The sequence below is a fragment of the Neolamprologus brichardi genome, chromosome 8 (genome assembly GCF_056152115.1).
Source record: "Neolamprologus brichardi isolate AB-2024 chromosome 8, ASM5615211v1, whole genome shotgun sequence".
NCBI lineage: Eukaryota > Metazoa > Chordata > Actinopteri > Cichliformes > Cichlidae > Neolamprologus > Neolamprologus brichardi.
The window spans coordinates 11,527,606-11,548,054 of NC_142111.1; the positions used below are offsets into that span (position 1 = coordinate 11,527,606).

Consider the following 20,449-nt stretch of genomic DNA (forward strand, 5'->3'; position numbering starts at 1 on the left):
CATGACCATTACTGAAGCCACAATATGTGCATACACTACATACAGCTCCTACTATATCTTCTAAAGAGGATATAACATCCAGCTGTATCCTACATCCTCTAGTTTGTAGTATGTAGGTCAGACCTATGCAGTTCATGTCGAACCCAATTAATATTTTATGTCCCTGCTTCTTGTACATATATGCGAATATACGCTGTGCATACACGTGTAAAAATCTGGCTCAGAGAGAATATTTGCAGAGCGTGATGGGGGGAACACAGTAAGACACACACAGTGGTACTGTTACAAATATCAGACCATGCATGGCAATGTAGAGCGAGTTTTACATACTGTGTCAACCGTAAAGAGAACACATGAGAGGACTGACAAGTGTTACCACATAAAAAACTTTCACACGGGTTATAGGAAAAGGCTTTTAGGAGTTACTTTTAGAGTTAGCGCGTCGCTCTGGTAATGACCGCGAGCACAGACAGAAACAACAGACAGGTCTGTGGTGGCTGGAAAAATATTTCTGGCAAAAGTTAACTTTAATCTGTGTCAAAATTAACAATATAAAACAATGGGGTAAAAAAGAAGCAGATGAAATGTCAACGAAGAGCATCTTTTTCCCTGTAAACCTCAGCATCGTATCTGTTTAAAGTCTCTAAATAAATTCTATACTTATCCTTCCATGAAAATGCCGCAGATTTACTGCACATAGTATGGATTTGCTAATAAGTATTAAAAAATCTAACACCAATTACCCAACACCTTGTGAACGGTAACGTCTGATGTTCAGGTAATTTGGACAACTATTTGGCCAAAACCGCACAGTTTACACAACAGCAAATACTCTGATATCACTGATACATTGTAGTTGATTACATGAAGTTTAAGAAATCTTATACCACTAATGAATTTATGTGGAATCATTAATTGCCTTGCATTATGCTTTGTCAGCAGCCCATTTTGTATTTACTTGGTATGAACTTCAAATGGCCAAAACAAAAATGTCCTCTCAGCCACATTTAAATCACTTTGTACCCTCGGTAATCACATCCTGTTGTGAGTGACTACTGAGTCACATTCTATTTTGATTACAGTGGGAAATGTGACATTACAAAGAAGTTCATTTAAAACTCTTTCCAGCTACAAAAGGACTTTTAAATTATAATGCGTGACACTTTGCATTTAGCTTAACAAATAACCAATTCATCTAAGAATGAGCACACTGGACTACGTTACGTGTTTCACTGTATTTTTGGTCCAAAACACTTCATGCATATATTGAGCCCTTCTTGTAGGAAGCAGCCACAAACAAGGTTGTGTTGTGCTCACAGTGTTGTTGCATCAACTGTAGTGAAAGGCCCCATTGTTAGATAGCAGCTATCTGCTCTAACAATGACTGACTGACTTATAGTGAGTGGAGTTTTATACATTTACTAGCAATGTGCTCATGTTAGCTGAAATGAATGTAATGCTCTACAGATTTACTGGACATAGTACAGATTTGCTAATAAGTAGTGAACGTTTTGGCCAAATATGCTCTTGAGAATGCCTTTAACCAGCGAGATTTGCACCACTTTTCTGTTAATTCGTTCCGCTGTTTTGTTGGCAGTTTTGTTTGTCACTCCGATTCAGAAAAGACAGATCGCAGGTGATGGTGAAACTCAAAGGGGATCACAGGAAGAACACAAGGGAAGTCACAAAACACAAAACAACAAAAGGAACTTGTACAAAACACAATATCAAGAGAAAAACAAAACAAAATACAGAATACAGCAAAATATAATTAAAATTAACATAAATCAACTCAATCCACACACATACACCTCGAAACAATAAAGCATTCAAATAAATACTTTTTTTTTTTTTTTACAAAACTGCTGGATAACACATCACAGTAATACTTAAAAGAAGATGCACACAGCATGTTAGAAACACAGAACAGAACAAAAAAACCACCTCATATACATATATAGAGGAAAGAGTGTGGAGAAGAAGAGAGACAGAGGAAGAGAGAGACAGAAGCCAATATAAACTCCTTGAAGAAGGTCTGGAGGAGTGATTTGGAGTGAGCAATCAGAGGGGGGTGATTGACCGTTTGACCTTAGTGAGCCATGCATACGGCACTGGGTGCGTAGGAAGTCAAATGGCCAACAATCCAACAAAAGAATCTGAGAAGCTAAGAAAATAAGTTGGCAAAAACACCTTATGCATATATCTACAAAATAAATCACAAATAAAGCACACAAGAATGATTTTAGTCAGCATGGAGGAAATCCCTCTTTAAAAACAAGTGGAGAGCAGGGACTATCATAACTGTTATAAACCCAGTGCTTTTTGTTCATTTAATTGATATTCAAAACTTCTCATTCACAAATTTAACAAATTAGTCATATAAGTTTGAATGCTCCTATATAGCTATCTTTTTCCCCCCAATAGGAAAGAGGTAGACATCACCTTGGCCAGGTCATTTGTCTAACACGGGGCTTATAGACATGGAATCTTGTTATCAGATACTAGAGAATCAGGTGTCAGAGAAAGTAAGAAACAGATCAAATTGATTTGGTATTTACTGTAAGCACTTAGTACAGTCTCTTCCCCCAGTGCACAAGGCTCAACATTAAAATACACACTAAAACAATAAAGACTTTTATACATCGCTTACCTACAAATTACAAGCTCTAAGCAGCATCCTAATAACCCAAGCACTTGTTTTGCTCAATGGACTCCTGATTTGTTTTAAAGAGGGATCTTTGTAGCACCTAGATTTTATATTACATATAGAAAACCATTAAAAACTGCAGCGATGTCAGCAACCTCTAACTGAAAGGCTCGGACAGCTCGAGGCTCGCTTACCTTAGACAGCATGAAGCCGCTTTTTCGGTCAACTCTGTCATAGCATTTGTCTTTCTGTCTGGCTGGTAAGTGTTTCAGTCACCAAGTGCAGCTTATGTTCCTTCTGATTTTTCCACAGTACTCATACAAAAGGTCCTAATCTTTGGACTACACTAGGCACTGAAAGCACAGTTATACGGTCAGGGGATAGTATTTCAGATCCATTACACGCTTATTTTGTAAATTAGCACTCTGGTATTATAACTGAATTGTAGGTCAATTTTTTTGTTTGTTTGTTTTTTGATTAATGCATTCTTTAAAATGTTTGCTAGTGTTAAGCATGCCATGTTTCACAAAGTGATATCCCCTGACACAGATGGCTCCAGTGACCCCAGTTACCTTGGGCCTTGGAAAGGTGATATCCAGCACTGCAATCACAATGTGTTAAAGTATCAGTGCAGACCAGCTGATTAGAAATGGTGCATATGTACATGTAATTTTGCAAATCCTTGTGGCCACATCACGGCGTAGCAGGGACAAATGCCACTGTTAGTGCATACAACCAGTGTGCGAGTACATGTACATATTATATATACAGGTGTAAATAGAAAGGTGTTGTTTATAGTCAAACATTGTTTTTTTAAATTGCAGTGTGCACTTCTGTTTGCCAAGGTGGAGGTCCGTGGGGTAGGGAGTAAAACACAATAGGAAGGGAAAAAAACAAATTAAGCCACACACGACAAACACAAACACAACACTCAGACGGCATTGAGAGGACAGAGACACAGTGTATAACATGTAAGAATGAAAAAAGCGCACATACACACGCGTGATATGACACAACCTGAAGAGAGAGACAACAACAACACAGAGGCACATCAGACAACAACATGACCCGCTGTTCCCATTGGTTCTTCTTCAGTGTCTTGCTTTATTAGTTATTGACACAGGACACAACAACGGGGTTATTTTTCATTTGAGCTTCTGGGTGTTATTTGCACATGTGCATACCCGCATGGATGCGCTCTTGCACTCTCATGACTGTATGCAGGTTTTAAGCTCTCACACAGACAAACAAGTAATTACTGAGTGTATATCACAGCAAAATTTTCACATTTTCTCTCCAGATTTTTTCTTTTCTCTTCTTTTTTATTACATCTTGTACAGTGTTCATTGAGATTGTCATTCACAAAGTTATAATAATAAGTACAACATTGGGCTGAGGTTAGGACTCATTGTATGAAATACCTCAGAAATCACAAGGTGAGCCCCGAAATACCCTTTGCAACCCAAACCTTAACATTCACACTGAAGTGCTACCTAACCTGAGCTCAAATGTTTGCATCATTCCACGCGTTCAGGCACAGATCAGTCTTCTTACAGGTGACACAAAGGACAAACTCCATTGAACAATTAGACACAACACTGTGAAAACATTTGGTGTATATGCATATCTTTTGAGGTCATGCGTAGCATGTGCAGCTGCATCTGTGTTAAAGTGGGCACTACACTGCTGTATGTGCAATTAAAAAACATCCTACCTCTAGGACAGCCAGATTAAAAAATTCTGGATGTTTCCAGGATACAAGCTCCTCTATTAAAAAATTTCTTTTGTTTTTTTTTTTTTAGTGTTACCTCTGGTCTAGGGTTTGATCCAGGAAGATGTGGAGTTTGCATTGAGGTCCTGCTGTAACAGAGACCCCTCCATCTTATACCAATCCTCAGTCAGAGGGGAGTCTGGGCTGGGTGCCAGGGCTGCTGCCTCTAGTTTGTTGTCAACAGGGGGGTGTCGAAAGTTTGGAGGGAGTGTGGGGGAGTGTTTCAGTGCAGGTTGGTGGCAGTGGTGGTAGTTGGATTGCAGTAGTAAATGAGGTGTTGGGTTTTCATGAGCATGAAGATAATGGACATGGGGCAACGAAAAGGGAAGGCGTTATGGTGGAGCACAAAGGAAAAGAAGGGGTGAAATGAGGGCGTGGGTTTCAAAAGGGAAAGAGCGGGGACGGGAGGGTAGATGTGGGGCAAGTTTGGGAGGGTCAAGGGGTTGAGGGAAAAGTAAATAAAAAGGACAACACAAGGCAGGAGAGAGAGAAAGAGAGAAACAGACAGGGAGAAACAGAAGTGACGAGAAGTAAATTAATGCATGGTCAACTGTCTGAGTCCAGAAGACAGAGAAAGAGATCGTTTTTGAGCATGAATGAATGTGACATTATGGGACACAGAACAAAGTTCACCGACACCGTGGAAAGATGGAAGACATGAATGGCTGAGGCATTGTGAAGAGAAAGGAAAAGGAGAGAGGTAGAGGGACAGAGATTCTTGTCTGACAGAAGAAATAAAATGTGATACCAAGCGGTGATGGAAACACAGACAACATGAACGTGAAGAGATGGAAACAAACAGAGCAGAGCAGAAGAACTTGGTGCGTATGCATGTGTGGCAAATGCACGACTGTAGATGTGTGGATGTTTTGTTGCTAGCTGTGACTGAAGTCTCCTAACTGTGCTGTCCCATCCAGCGCATCTTTCCTGCATGTTTGAATGTGACATTCAAAACGTATAGTGACCTATATGTAGTTTATCTGCATTGGCTGCCTCTGCACTTATATAATATATAATGTATGTTTACATCATACTGTGCCAAACATCTTGCTGTGTGGATCTGTTTACATAAGATGTGCATGTTTTGCATATCCGTCTCCTGGTGTGAAACATACCTTTCCGCACATTCCCATCTGTGGCACGGAATTCCCTGGTATTAAGAAGGAAGCAGGCTCTGTCCTGCTGGTAGCGTTCCCGAGTGGGGCCTCGCCCAATAGGACTCCTCTCATCCGGGCTCAGCACCTGGTCGATGGTGGGGCAGTCCTCATTAGCCAAGGCGGCTGAGGCTGCGTCACCATTCTGCTTAGAATCTAGTTGAGGCAAAGGAAAGTGAAAAACACGCAAAGAAGAATCATTGTGTTACAAAAATAAACATCTTGTTTGTGTACTCAAAAAACAATTTCATATCTAATGCCTCTTTTCCGCCTACTCGGCTGTACTTGACTCGACTTGACTCTGGTTACAAACAAACCAGTGTTGGTTTGTTTGTAACCATTTCTCTTGTTCAAAAATGCTCTGTTTGATTTTTGTGAAGGAGTCGCTCTCATGACCCAGCCTGAGCCGTCACTACCTGGCCAATCAGTGGCATGCAGGCTGTCGACGTCACATTTTAAGCTTGATGAAGCTCGCTTCGAACTCTGGCTAACAAAGTACTTGGTACCAGGTAATACTACCTAATGGAAAACCCTAAAAATCGAGTAGAGTCCAATCGAAAGAGAGGCTTTAATGTTGGCAGATGGCTTTCCTTCCCTAAACGTGGTTCTGCCAGAGGTTTCTTTTTGTTAAAAAAAGGTTTTTCCTTCTCACTGTCACCAAGTGTTTGCTCATAAGGGGTCATCTGATTGTTGGGGTCATTTCTAGCATTATAGGGTCTTTACGTTACAATATAATTGGCATTAATAAAATTCAATTAATGTGTACTACTCTAGTGTAGGAAAATAAAGCATGTTCTGGTCAACCCTTCTGTTTGTAAGGGGAAGCCAACCAGAAGAAATTTTCTTGTTCTACGCAGTGAATGAGCTGAGGGCCTCACCAAGATTAATATGAATGATATGGAACTATGAGTCATGCAAAAATATGTTAGTAGACAAGCTTTGCATATAAAAATTTGTCTTATTTTTTAAAAAAAAAACAGTAAATAAGGAATATATATTTTGAGTAGGTATGACTATTCATAAACCATGAAATCAGAGGACCGCCCCATGAAATTTTTACTTGATTGTACTTTCCAAGTCTGGAGTCTGCTATCAAAAGTTTGACTGATACAACTTGCTAATAAAAACAAAGAAAAAAAGAAAAAAAAAAGGAGAAAGAAAAGACACCGCCCACAAATACCTGGACAAAAGCCAAGCAGACAAGATGTAGTAAAAGCACTGAAGAAATGTTTTCTGACTCACTAATGATCAGGCCATTGGAGTAATGCATTTAAGGTGCATTATTGTGGCATATGACTGACGCCTGATGCTGCAGCATGTAAAAAGCGCACCAAGAGCCACATTACCTCGCCTCCTGATTTCACTGCTAATGCCAGAGAGATAATATGTGGGCTGACTTTCCTCAATTCGGGAAGTCAGCTCAAAATTGAGATGCATTAAGCTGTTTTAAAAGATAATTGAGGTCATTTTCCTTCTGTAATGTTTGTTTTTTCCCCCCTGACAGATGGAGGCCTTAAGGCAACTGTGAACCTACCAGTTGATCATAAATTACATATGAGTTGTGATGGGCCAGCAATTTCTCCAGGGTGGCTCAAGAATCAGCTATGCATCTCTTCTTGATGGTACTTCCACTTCTTTCTCTTTGGTACTCTTAATTCTCAATTAAAAGTCTAAAATCTTTTTGTACGCCTCAAACTACCATGAGCAAACTGTCATATTGATTACAATCATGCAAGTTCGTTTTAGATTGCTTAAAGTGGTAAACGACATAGTGAAACTTGAATTTTATCTTGAACATACACATTTATTCATTCCTATCTTTTCAACAGTAAAAAAGATTGCATATTTTCTCATGATAAACATAAGCAGCATTAAAAAACAACAACAAACACTCACCTCTGTTGATCTCTATAATTTCTTCTTGGGCAAGAGGACAGTCACCTCCTATTCCTCCAGACCCCATCACTCCTCCTAAGACATTTCCCAAGATTCTTTGTGGTGATGCAGTAGCCATCGCCAAGGCATCTGGCTTGCAGTAGTTGGGGGACCCTGGTTGTGGCGCTCGGGGGATATGTTTGTTCTTCTTTTTGGGAAGCTTTTGTTTGGCCATAGCCAGAGAGTAGTACATGCCGAAGTTGTTGACAATGACAGGTACAGGCATAGCAATGGTTAGCACACCAGCCAAGGCACACAGCGCACCCACCAGCATCCCTGACCATGTCTCCGGGTACATATCTCCATAACCCAGTGTGGTCATGGTCACAACGGCCCACCAAAATCCAATGGGGATGTTCTTGAAGTTGGTATGGGCACTGGCTGTTGGGTCATCTGGGTCTGCACCAATTCGTTCAGCATAGTAGATCATAGTGGCAAAGATGAGGACACCAAGAGCTAAGAAGATGATGAGCAGGAGGAATTCATTGGTACTGGCACGCAGGGTGTGGCCAAGAACACGGAGACCTACGAAGTGGCGAGTCAGCTTGAAGATTCGGAGGATACGAACAAATCGGACAACACGCAGGAACCCCAGGACATCCTTGGCAGCTTTGGAGGACAGCCCACTCAGACCAACCTCCAGATAGAAGGGCAGGATGGCAACAAAATCGATGATGTTGAGGGTGCTTTTGAAGAATTCCAACTTGTCTGGGCAGAAGGTGACTCGAAGCAGGACCTCAATGGTGAACCAAATGACACACACACCTTCCACATATGTCAACCAGCTGTCAGTCACCACCTCGTAAACTATCTCCTCACGAGTCATGTTGCCCACTGTGACGTTCTCTGTCTTGTTGAGGATGGTGTTGAAGGCCTCGTGCGTCTCCATGCAGAACGTGGATATGGAGATGAGGATGAAGAATAGGGAGATAAAAGCCACATACTGAAAAGAATGAAGAAAAGGGTAAATAGAAAGAGTTAATGTAGGAAGAGAAATCAGAGAAAGAGCAAAAGAAAAAAGTCAAATTATGAAAATCCAGCAAGGCAAAGGACATCAGAGAAAATGTCAGCATTTTAACAGTATAAAACCTCAAGCCAACTGCAAAAGTAAATGCATTAATTATTCATTCAATTTAAATTAAATTAAATTTAACAACCAGTGAATGTATAACACTTATACCCTTAAATAGTATACTATCAGTTAATACTCAATTCAATATTTAAAAATGTCTTAATATGTCAATGTGTATCCTACATATTCCAACTAATTACCACATCTTAACCTGAAAACAAAAAGTGTGCAGAAAGCTATAAAAAATATTTCAGAAGCATGTCGTCCACAAATAGAACTTATAATCAGAAGGGATAAAATAAATAACTGAAAATATGTCTGCCATATTACAGTCATGTGGAGAAGGAAGTTTTCACAGGACTTTATTCAGCTCTATGCAAAGAAACTAAGAACACCTTACTTAGTAATTAGCAGCCAGTGCTGATAATCAAATTGACCCAAATAACTGATCATTAGCAAGTGTGAGCACCTCTATAAAACCAGAGGTTTTGGCAGTTTCCCGGTCTAGAGCATTCAAGTGTGTGTTAACACAATGTCACCATCTTCCTAGTTGTGGACATCCCAGCAAATTCCCCCCAAAATCCAACTGTGCATGTTAAAGTTTAAAATTCATGAAGGTGCAATGAAAAAAGACTAATAGGTATGGCTTATTTGAAAGGGTTGATAAGAGAAATACTGTCTAAAAAGAACTTGGCAACATGATTTCGATTTGCAAAGTTGCATCTAAATAAACTACAGACAGACAAGACCAAAGAAAGTTTGGTTAAATAGACAACACCGCATTTGCAGAAAACCAAACACATCACCAAAAACACTTCATGCCAAGTGTTTTGCAGCCACAGGACCTGGGCAGCTTGCAGCCAGTGAGCCAATCTATATGCCAAACTATTAAATGTCAAATGCGAGGCCATTTCGTCCATCAGCTAAAACTTGGCTTTACAATGTAACAATGACCCCAAACACAGCAACAAATCTGTTGCAACGTCCCAAAGTCTGGAGCTCAAACTGACTGAAATGATGTGATGAAACCTTAAAAGGGCTGTAAATAAATAAAAGGAAGAGTGGCCAAAATTTCCTCACAGTGACGTGAGAGACATATCTTATCGTTCCACAACCTGGGTCCTTTCTATATACTACAATATTTTGCATCCCATGGGTTTGCCTGTTCACTTCAGAAATCTCTGCAGCTTTCCTTGACAGAAAGAAAAACAAGCCAATTTAAACCATCACACTGTCCCGCTTCACACATCTCTGTTTTCCAGTCTGTTTCTAGCTCATCTGCGTGATCTGCAGTTTACTATATGAAGCCAATCTTTTCCCTTCACTGTAACTTGTTCAGTTGTCAGCGAATCGATGACAGTAGTGTGATGACACCAGTGTGCGAGTGGCTGCTGCACAGTCTTTCCCCGTTGTGGTCCATTCCTAAGCCCTGCAGTGTATTTATAGATGCAGTATACTTTGTGCATTACCAAATAAATAATAAAACACAACCATGGCCCGAGGAGCAAAAGAGAAAGGTAATTCATACTTGAGTGGAGTCCATATATATAAGAACCATGAGTGCCCTCAGCATATTGTGAGTGCCAGCCTGTATTTTTGGCATTATGCACTTATGTAATATCAAGAGCAAAATGTTTATAAGAAGAGGCTTTATAACTGGGCAAAAAGAGCAACCAGTGCCACTTATGTTTCTTGAAAGGTCTCCTTACCCCCCACCATCCCTTTTCTTTGGGTTGGAAATTGGATGAGAGCCTACACATATTTTCTCTAAGTGCCTTCATGACAGAAACAGACTGGGCAGAAGGCTTAATACTGTGAGCGGTTGTATTTATTGAGGACATTAGCCAACGAGCATTTAGCCAAAGACGTGACCTTCCAGGAAAATCAGTAACTTGGTGTCCATCCTGTAATTCTTTTTTGATTGTTTCAACCATTCGTTGGTTATAATGTTGTTTTATGTTGTTTAATGTTGGCTCAATGAATCAAGAAAGTGTAGTTGCATTTTTTTTACAGGCTACCTCTTTGCAGCCCAAATAGTTTGGTAATGTATATCATTAGATTTGCTCCTGTTTTTCTCTTTTGCTTTGGTCTGTCATTCTTGCAGCATCTGCCGTCCTTTCTGGTCTGTTTTCCCTCCCGCTCTCCTTCTCCTCTACCATCTATGCTCGTTCTTTCTTCCCCTCTCTTTTCCATCTCTACTCTCTACCTCTTTTTTTCCTCTGCTATGTTTCTCACTAGTTGGTGTCTGACCTACTTTCTCAGATTGCTGCAGTACTCTCCTCCTCTGTATCATGAAAGCACACACATACACACACACTGAGGTTCTCAAACACCCTCTACACTCCCCCACCCCCGGTATCAACCCCCACCCTCCCGTCCCAGTGAAGCGGGATAGTACCAGTGGGACCAGCACAGGATGTTCCCTTATTGGCCGAGCACCAGAAAGTCTTCACAAGTACAAATCACAACAACGAAGAGAGTTTCACCCTGAAGTGTTGTGCTCATTTTTTGTTTGTTTTTGTTTCTACTGTTCTTTTTATTCTTTACGACGTCAGACATTACTGATGCAAGGATTATAATAATAGTTAATAACTGAGTAGATGATAAGCATGGGGAACTGTAGAAAGCATGAGGATGCAGAGACTGGAAAAAAAGTGTGAGATCTTGTCTTCAAAGTGAGCTTTTTCATGTTGTCCTTTGCGCATGTATGAGCTAACACATACACAAGAGACTGCAAAAAGAAACTTGTGGCAAACCCGTAATAACACTGTATCGTTTATGTAGGTTACACAGGTGGAGACACAGGAGGGGGTGGACAAGTGGGAGGGAGACCAGACGATGCGGATCCATGCGTGGAGAAGCACGAAGGAAAAAGCCGAAGCACTCCAGAAGCAAGGACATAGAGTAATACGAGCGAGGTGAGAGGGATGGACGAATGCCAAAACGGTTAACAAAACTCAGAGATGTGACCGAGGCAAGATTTGCTCATTGTTCTGATGATGTTAACGTGATGTGACTGTGTGATGAAAAGACGACTTTTGCAATGACAAGCAAGAGGACAAAAAGTATGACGGAAATGACGGTGAGGGGAAGAGCGAGGAGCCAAAGAAAAAGAAGCAAACCTAACAAGCGACTGAAGGCTAATAATAAATGACAGGCCTTAGCAACTTCTGTCAAACGGAGGGACAGATGGAGGTCTGTGTCTTTTTCCAACATGTTATTCCATACAAGTGATTTCAAAGCTGCTAGGAACTTATGCATAAAGCTAGTTTATATTACTGAATCTCACACAAAGCTGGATTAGGTGAATGTCTGAATGTCAAATACGTCCATCTAATCGTTCTAGCACAAAAGTGGTAGAATCTACACTACCAGCCACTTCATTAGGTACACATGTTCAGCTATTTGTTAATGTAAATATCTAATGAGCCAATCAAATGGCAGCAAATCAATGCATTTTTTAACCTCCTGAAGTTCAAATCAAGCATCAGAATGGGAAAGAAAGGAGATTTAAGTGACTTTGAACATGGTAAGGTTGTTGGTGCCAGAGAGGCTGTCTGAGCATTTCAGAAACTGTTGATCTACTGAGATTTACTTGCACAACCATCTCGAGGGTTTAAAGAGAATGGTCTGAAAAAGAGAAAACATCTAGTGAGCAGCATCTCTCAAAAATGCCTTGTTGATGCCAGAGGTCAGAGGAGAATGATAGGAAGACAACAGTAACTTAAACAACCACTTGTTACAATCAAGGTGTGCAGAAGAATGAGCTAAGAACAGGAAACTGAGAATATAATTTGAAGGGTCTTACCAAAACTGGTAAGCAGAAGAAACATTTCCTCTGGTCAGATGAGTTTTGAGGTCTGTGACATCGTTCGCGTGGTAGAGTCAGAATGTGGTGTAAACAGCATGAAAGCTGGATCCATCTTGCCTGGTATCAACGGTTCAGGCCAGTAGGCTGGTGTGGTGTTGTGGTAGATATTTTCTTAGCACACTTTGAGATGCTTAGCACCAGCTGAACATTGTTTAAATGCCATAGCCTGCCTGATTATTGTTGCTGACCATCTGTACCATCTGATGGTGTACAATGTTCTGATTGCTGCTTCCAGCAAGAAATTGTGGCATGATGCAAACTGGTTTCTTGAACAAGATAGTCACCAGATCTCACTCAGTAGAGCATCTAGATCCTCATTATGGAAATGCAGTCAACAAAACTGCAGCTACTTTGTGATGGTGTCGTATCAATACGTATCAAAATCTGTGAGGAATGTTTTCAGCACCTTGTTGAATCTATGCCATGAAGAATTAAGGCAGTTATGGAGGAAAAAGAGGCTCCAACCATATACAAAGCAAAGTGTACCTAATAAAGTGTCCAGTGGGTGTTTCAATCTCTTTTCACTTTTGAATTTAATCTTCATGTTGTTGTTTTTTTCATTCACGTACCTCAGATACCTATATATAATATAATTATGTGGGCTCAGACACAGTAGATGCACACACCTTAAGCTTTTATACATCATTTTAAAAAAGGCCAATTTTTATCTACTCACATATTAGCACCAAAATATGAAAGTTAAACAACTTTGTTTGAGCCGATCTGACAGTGAGCTCAGCTCACAAATTTAATACAGTGAAAATAATATTTCTGCTAAACCAAATGTAGCTGAGCGCACTGTTCACGAGCTTGATTTGTTGCAGAATTTTGTCTTAAACAGAGCAGATGTGTTTAGATTATTCAAACACACACATCTAAAAGCTGATTTGATTCCAGCTGCAAGAATCACTTCTGTTTACACTAAATAACATTTTCTTTTAACCTAAAAAAACAAAATACCTCCAGTTAACTCAACATAAAGGGAAAACAAAAACGAAAGCGTTAATCATCTATTTTCATCAATCAACAAAATGCAGTGAATGAACAAAAGAGAAATCTAAATCAATCAATATTTGGTGTGACCACCTTTGCCTTCAAAACAGCATTAATTCTTCTAGCAACACTTGCACACAGTTTTTGAAGGAACTTGGCCGGTAGGTTGTTCCAAACTACTAACCAAAGATCTTCTGTGGATGTAGGCTTCCTCACATCCTTCTGTCTCTTCATATAATCCCAGACACATTTGATGATATTGAGATCAGGGCTCTGTGGGGGCCCTACCATCACTTCCAGTACTTCTTGTTCTTCTTTACGCTGAAGATAGTTCATAATGACTTTCGCTCTGTGTTTGGGGTCATTGTCCTGCTGCAGAATACATTTAGGGCCAATAAACAATCATTTATAATTCTGAAATCATTCTTTTGTTTACAGCATTTTTCACACCTGCCTAAAAACTTTGCACAGTATAGACAACTGTACCTGTAAAGCTGGCACATCAACTCTTCAGCTGTTATTTTTAACTTATAAATGACTAAATTAATACAAGGGGGAATTTAAACTGATATTTTGGGTGTTATAATTTAATCTGGAACAGTTTTAAAACGATACTTGATGTAATAAAATAGAGACGCTGTATATTTTTGATTCACCGTGCCAAAACCTTTAACACCTGCTGAGCTGGCACATAGTCTGACTGCTCTTAATGAGAGGCATTGGCTGACTTACAGAAAAAACAGAGTATGTTGAGAAAGGGTATTGTTTAACTTTGTTTAAGTTAATTGCACATTACACCGTTCATTGTGCATTATATGTGTACATATATATTCTGCACCCAGCTAGAGTTGCTTGTAGTTGTAATGTGGTTGTAATCTCAGGCGTACCAGTACACTAATATTTTAAGGTATTACACCCATTATGGGTAAGAAGTCTGTGACCCCTCTCTGATTGCAAAATTGTAAGTGATGACCTACTGGCTGAGGAACCGCCATCGTCCACCTGGAGAATAAACAGGATTATAATAAATTATAGTCAGTGCCAGCTCTAAGCCCTGAAAATGTATGTTTTTATCATCTGTGTTAACCACATTGACTTCTGCTATATAATGATATATAAATATCAAATATATAGTCAAATAGTCAAATAGTCAAATATAAATTTATAAATGTATCAAATGAAACTGCCATTAAGATGGACCACAAGAATGTGCATGCTCTAAATGTCCGAGTGAGTCTTCGTGCCGTTCTGGCTGTTTTGTGCTATAGAGATGATTTCATTACAAAAATAATGATGACTCAATTAAGCATCATATGAGTCACGAGTCACAGTTCTTGGGTAAAATGACTGTTTTTCACTCTTTGACTTAACAAACAACAATATTTACTGACTCTTCCATCTTCCTTTCTTTATTAGCAAATTTCTTGCTTCATATTAAATTCAACTTTTGGAGTTGGATGTTTTTCCTAGTAGGAAATCTTATACACAGAGGAAAGCACTCTGTACTGAGAAAGCTTGACCTAACAATGACAGATAAACATATTCAGCAAAAACAAAATGCAAAGACACATTTGGGTTTGGGTTTCATTACCCAGGCAGCTTGAACCAAAAGTACTGCAATTAATTTGACTGAGATGAGTTAAAAGCCACAATCAATTATTGCTCCTGATAAAACAAAGGTCCATTCATGTTTTCAGTGAGTAAATCGAGCCGTATTTACAGCAGCAGAGTACAGTAGATTGCGCAGTAGATGCGAACATCAAATCAATACTACTCAATCAACATGGCAAGCAGGAGTTTTCTGGCTCTGAGGGGGACAGAGAAGCACTCAAACTGCTTGAAAATTAATAAAATCTGCTTAAATCTATTCATCAAATCAGCCTGCAGCACACAGCTGCAGAGCCTGTGCGTGCATTCGATGCATATACATCTGTTGGTGTAAGTTCCTGGCACCAAACGTGTGCGTGTGTGGACATGACTCACAATGTGAAAGAGACAAACAGCCTATGGGCACAGGAGGTGTGTGCGCACACTTGCTGATCACAGATAGCAAGTGGTAGCTGCATGAGCACTGCATTGAAGTGATGGAGAGGGATGAGCAGGGAGACAGAGAGAGAGAGAAGTGGAAGAAGATGATAAAAGGAGGAGTAGCAATCTGTCACTTCACACTTATTTATCTCCTTGGGCGCTTTGTTCTCTCCCGCCATCCCTTTTTTTTTGTCGCTGTTGTCGTCACAGCAACGTGAAGGTGTGCACTCTGGACGATGCTCTCGGTGCGTAGCACTTACAGGCACAGGTGCAATGTGGTCAATTCCCTACATTAAAACTAACAATGACCTTCAAGGTCCAATCGAGCCCACCACACCATCCCACCACCTTCCTCCTCACTCTCTAGACACCGAAATTAGATTTTGAAAGATCATCAACATAAATTTAAAAGAGCGGGAGTCAAAGATGGAGAGAGGAGCAAATGAAAAAAAAGAGCCTTTTGAGAGAGAGAGAGAGAAACTGCAAAAGGAAGTTGATCACAGCGAGCGCTGATTGTGTTTCCGATGGATGAATGAAGAAGGGAGAGCGAAGGAATGGAGGTGGAGGAGAAGGAAAGGAAAGAGGAGAGAAGACAATGAGGGGCAGTGGAGAGTGAGATTGCAATAAAGAGACAGGGAGCGAGGAAGGAGGAGGTGGTGGGAGAGCACGAATGTAAGCGATATAACCGAGGAGAGATTGTCGGAGCTGATATTAGCCCTACAGGCATTTTTGCATGCATGGCGGTGCGCTGCGCTCTTCCTTAACGGGACCCTAGTGGCGCTGTGTTTACTGCGGCACCATCCAGAAGAGCTTTATCATTACAGTATTACCACAGCCCTGCCTGGCTCTGTGTCACCATGACAACCACTGCGTTAGCCTCTGCTTTCAGGCACCAAGGACAAGACCAAGCCAAATACTGCTCCTACAGCTGGCATAGAGGGCTGAATGTATACAGGAGCAAGAGCCAAATTGTGATCATTTGGTCCAGACGCTGATTGTCCAATCAAAGGCTTTAGTTCATCAAGTTAAGGACGCGTGACCTTGACAGTGATACATAAAGGCAGGTAAAGGATTTCGCTTCTCGTTAACGAGGCTTTTGTTTGATTAGTCTTAGTATGACAATCAGGCAGCGGTGGAACGTGGAGTCTTTCCCAGCAGGGCAAAGCAAATAGAGGGGGGGACCGCCGCTGCGGAGTCAGCACTGATAAGGAGACACTGAAGGATGATCTGAAATCTGCACATGAATGAGGCATGAAAAATGAACATTTGAACGATGTGAAATACAGAACCCTCTCCTGAAGGGCAACCTGAGCATCGGCTCAGGCTGGGATCGGGTGATTAATCTATTATCTTAGGTGAACGACCGCGGCCATCACTCAGAGACTTCCAAAGTAACCACTTAGCGTGCAGGGCGAGTGTAACCTTGGGTGGGTAACGGGAATAGCCTTCACTTGTGCCATCATCATCATCATCATTGCTGCAGAGCAATACTGAAATTGATGGTTTTGTTTCTTTTAGTCCAAGATCATCAAAAAGAAAAAAGAGAAGAAAAAAAGAGTGAAACACCAAAACTAAAATGTCAGGAAAGAGAGCGCGCTCCCTTTACCGACACGTGAAGTGGGAGAATGTGACAAGAGATGAATCAGAGAAGAGAAAACACGCCTTCCTCTTTTTTCAGAACTGTATGTTTTCTTTTTGTTGAACTACGAACGACTTATGTCAGTTTACTTTATGCAGCTTATGAAATATGTCCATGTGAACCACGATTACATCATTTTGAATCCAGTCCACTGACATACAGCTAACGCCACAGTGGCGTTCCAACATTGCAGTTTAACAGCTACACTTTAGTAATTATAATCAAAGCAACTGCCATGTCTCTGCCAAGTCTTAAGCTGCCCCTCTTTTCTTTATGCTTTGCAAAAGCAAATGTGAAAATATGTGCAAACATAGATGGACATACTTTATATAAGGCAACGATGAAGCTTGTTCAATTCTAACGAGCAAGCGTCGGGATGACTTTCTCTCACCCTCAGTCCGAGGCAGACAAACTAACATACACACACTTTTATACACATAACCTTAAACGTGCACACAGACACACAGCGCACACATGAGACAAGCAATCACCTCTATTGAGTAAGACCTGTTGTCACTGATTTTTAGGTCCAGTTCTTGTGTAATGCCGCTTTTCTCCTCTTTTCCCTTCCTTAAGAATGGCTTCTGGACAACCACCCTTCCAGTGAGACCATTGCTGGCAGGTCTTCAGTGAAAAGCAGAATCCATCCAAGGTCCTGCGTCTGGTCTTTGGTGGATTTTTTTTCTATTGTTTAGGGACATGACTTTCCTATACTGCTCATCTGCCTGCTGTAGATAGGCCTTCAATTTTTCTTTCTCCCCCAACTTGTCCAGTTTCCTCATTTTTTTGTTTAATTACACACTTCACATAATGCCAAGATATATGCCAAGTTTTCATCTAATAGCATCTAACAAGTGTTCTCTTTGCTATTTTTCATAGATTTAAGTAAAGAAATAGGAACAAATTCTGGAGTTCTGCAACAGGCTGCTGGTAACAAAGAGCCTAAAGATCTAAATGTCTTATTTGCTGAGTTGTCTCTTATGTCTACCTCACACTGGTTCATCTCTTGAATTTAGAGACTATATTACACTTGAGGGATTCATAGGTCAGAAAAATATTCCTCTGAAAATGGTCAGGTAGAAGCACTGAACTGACAATGAGTGAAAAAGCAGCCAATTTCTCAAGAGAAACACTAAAAATCTTCAGGAAACCTGGTGAACTTTTGCTCAAGACGACACAGCACTGTAAGAAGTGACCACCAGCAGCCAGACAGCTTAGACTCGTCCCAGTCAGGAAACAGTCCAGCACAAACCTAATTTTACATTTTATTTAAAAAATATATAAATAAACTACCTGAAATCAACACTGATGATTAAAAAAAGCTAACAGGACGGATTTAACAGAGAGGGCGCTGTTTAAATTTATAGCACAAGACGAAATCAGGCCAGTGTTGCATAACCGGATGCTGTTCAGGAACAGTTCCATCACATTTATCTTTGTTGACAATTGATGGAAGCCGAAACTGTAAATGAAAGTCAAGTTCCATTAATTGTCGAGCTTTTTTTCTCAGGATAAACAACACGGGTGGGGAAAAGTGGCACAGAGCGAAGAACATGCAGTTAAAGCCCCTACTAAGGGGTCACCCACCGCCCAACACGGGACACTGCGGAATTTGAAGGGCAGGAGAGGTGAGGCATGAAAATGATGGGCCTGGTAAATGTGGCACGTGCAGCAGGACAGCTACATATGTTGAATTATCAAACGCGTGAAACACGTGGCCACATCCCACGCTCGGATGCTTTTTCAGGCTTATCAAACCGTGTGAATCCACGAGGACATGAAAGAGTAGAACGTTGACGGCTGGACCCAGGATGTGAGATATAATTAGCTTCTGCTCTGGTTAATCCTTGCGTATGTTTTATTTTCTGAGAGCCGGAAACGCTGACTTTCAAGGGTCAGTGCTCTTGGAATTGATTCAGGTAAAAATTCAATCACAACGCGCACTTCTGTTTCAAGAGATTCCCTGAATGAGTCAACTCCTTGACATGATACAGTCAAATCGGTAAGCTGTTGCACACACATACACACACTCCCCAGCTCTCTAGTCGACACGTCACAGTGTCGTACATGCTCTGCAGCATTCAGGTCTCCTCCATTTCATTCCCACTGCAATCCTGTTAAGCTGGGAAAAAAAGAAAAGGAAATAGAAAGGCGCAGCATGGAGATAAACTGAGTGCATGTATGTTTCTTCTCGTCTGCTCCGTATTTGGTTCGGACTCTTTTGCCGTATATTTCCGTTTTTCCTAGCGACGCAGCTCCAATCTCTCTCAGTCGATCTTTTTTTCTTGGTTCCTCACCCTGCAGTCTCCATCCGTGCTCTCCTATCCTGCTTGTACTGTCTGAGCCTCTAAAGCGGGTCTATTTTTCGAAACCTCCTTTGTCCTTGCTTCCTGTCCTCTCCCTTGTCTGCCTCATTACTTTGTCCATATTCCACCTCTTATAAAAAAAGAAGACGCATCATGGAATCTGAGCAAATGCAAACTGCTCATAGAGCACAACAACAACAAAAGAAGCTAGGAAACTTCTTAGAAAATTTCCTGATCTAAACAAATGTTTGCACACATTTCCATCCAACTCTACTCCAAAATCAGGCTTTTACACGCTTATATAGATCCTCTTTATATTTAAAATGGCCATATACACACACTCCACCTTGCCTCTGCTGCCACTTGGACACTTGGATCGCAAGTAAGCAGATGGTCACACAGGAATTGTCCCAGTGACGCCGTCTAATGTCATTTTCCAAGGGAATGAGCAGGGATCCAGTGTGAGTGTCTAAGTGCCATGTAAGTGTGGTGAACCAAGCCAAGACACAAACCTGTTACTGTAAAAGCATACGCCTTAATAACCACACGCTGAATATCAGCACAAAAGGTATTTGATAATAAACTGTTCCTTTAGGTAATTCTACAATAATTACAATTAAATAATCATAATTACATTAAATTCCAAAACTGAACTGGTTGGGAATATTTTGTAAGTTATCCTAACCTGAATCGTGAATCTCTTTGGGTTGTATCCCAATGGCTGCCGACCTCCACTCTAGGCAAATTCTGCAGGCTCTACTCTCAGGAGAGAGGACACAAAATATAATTTGCCCCTCGAGACTTTAGAAGATGTGGCAGGTTCTCCTTTGCATCCAGAGTTATGGTATATGTTTCATGAGGGTAGTAAAGTATATCATGATAAAATACAGTTGTTAAAATTAATATTTGAAGGCTAATATCTTCTCAAATGTAATAATTTGCTGTATTTCTCTGATTTCTATCATTCAGTTTGAATAGTCAGCCAAGATAAGCTATTTCAGGGAGTTACATTGTATTGGCTTAATCTAATTCT

The 20,449-nt window shown here is 40.6% G+C and overlaps 1 protein-coding gene across 3 annotated transcripts in view; it reads right to left on the reverse strand.

Moving 5' to 3' along the window:
* kcnc3b (potassium voltage-gated channel, Shaw-related subfamily, member 3b) overlaps nucleotides 1–20,449 on the reverse strand; it is a 53,642-nt gene that overhangs the window by 16,194 nt on the left and 16,999 nt on the right. Inside the window, exons 3-5 of one of the 3 annotated variants that reach the window (XM_035915433.2) lie at nucleotides 7,469–8,450; nucleotides 5,534–5,728; nucleotides 3,644–3,664 (exon numbers count right to left, since the gene is read on the reverse strand). In XM_035915433.2, the coding sequence (XP_035771326.1) occupies nucleotides 3,644–3,664; nucleotides 5,534–5,728; nucleotides 7,469–8,450 (1,198 nt within the window). Of the gene's footprint in view, nucleotides 1–3,643; nucleotides 3,665–4,455; nucleotides 4,585–5,533; nucleotides 5,729–7,468; nucleotides 8,451–20,449 lie in introns of all 3 variants that reach the window. The other 2 variants (XM_006808040.3, XM_006808041.3) reach the window with 2 other exon arrangements.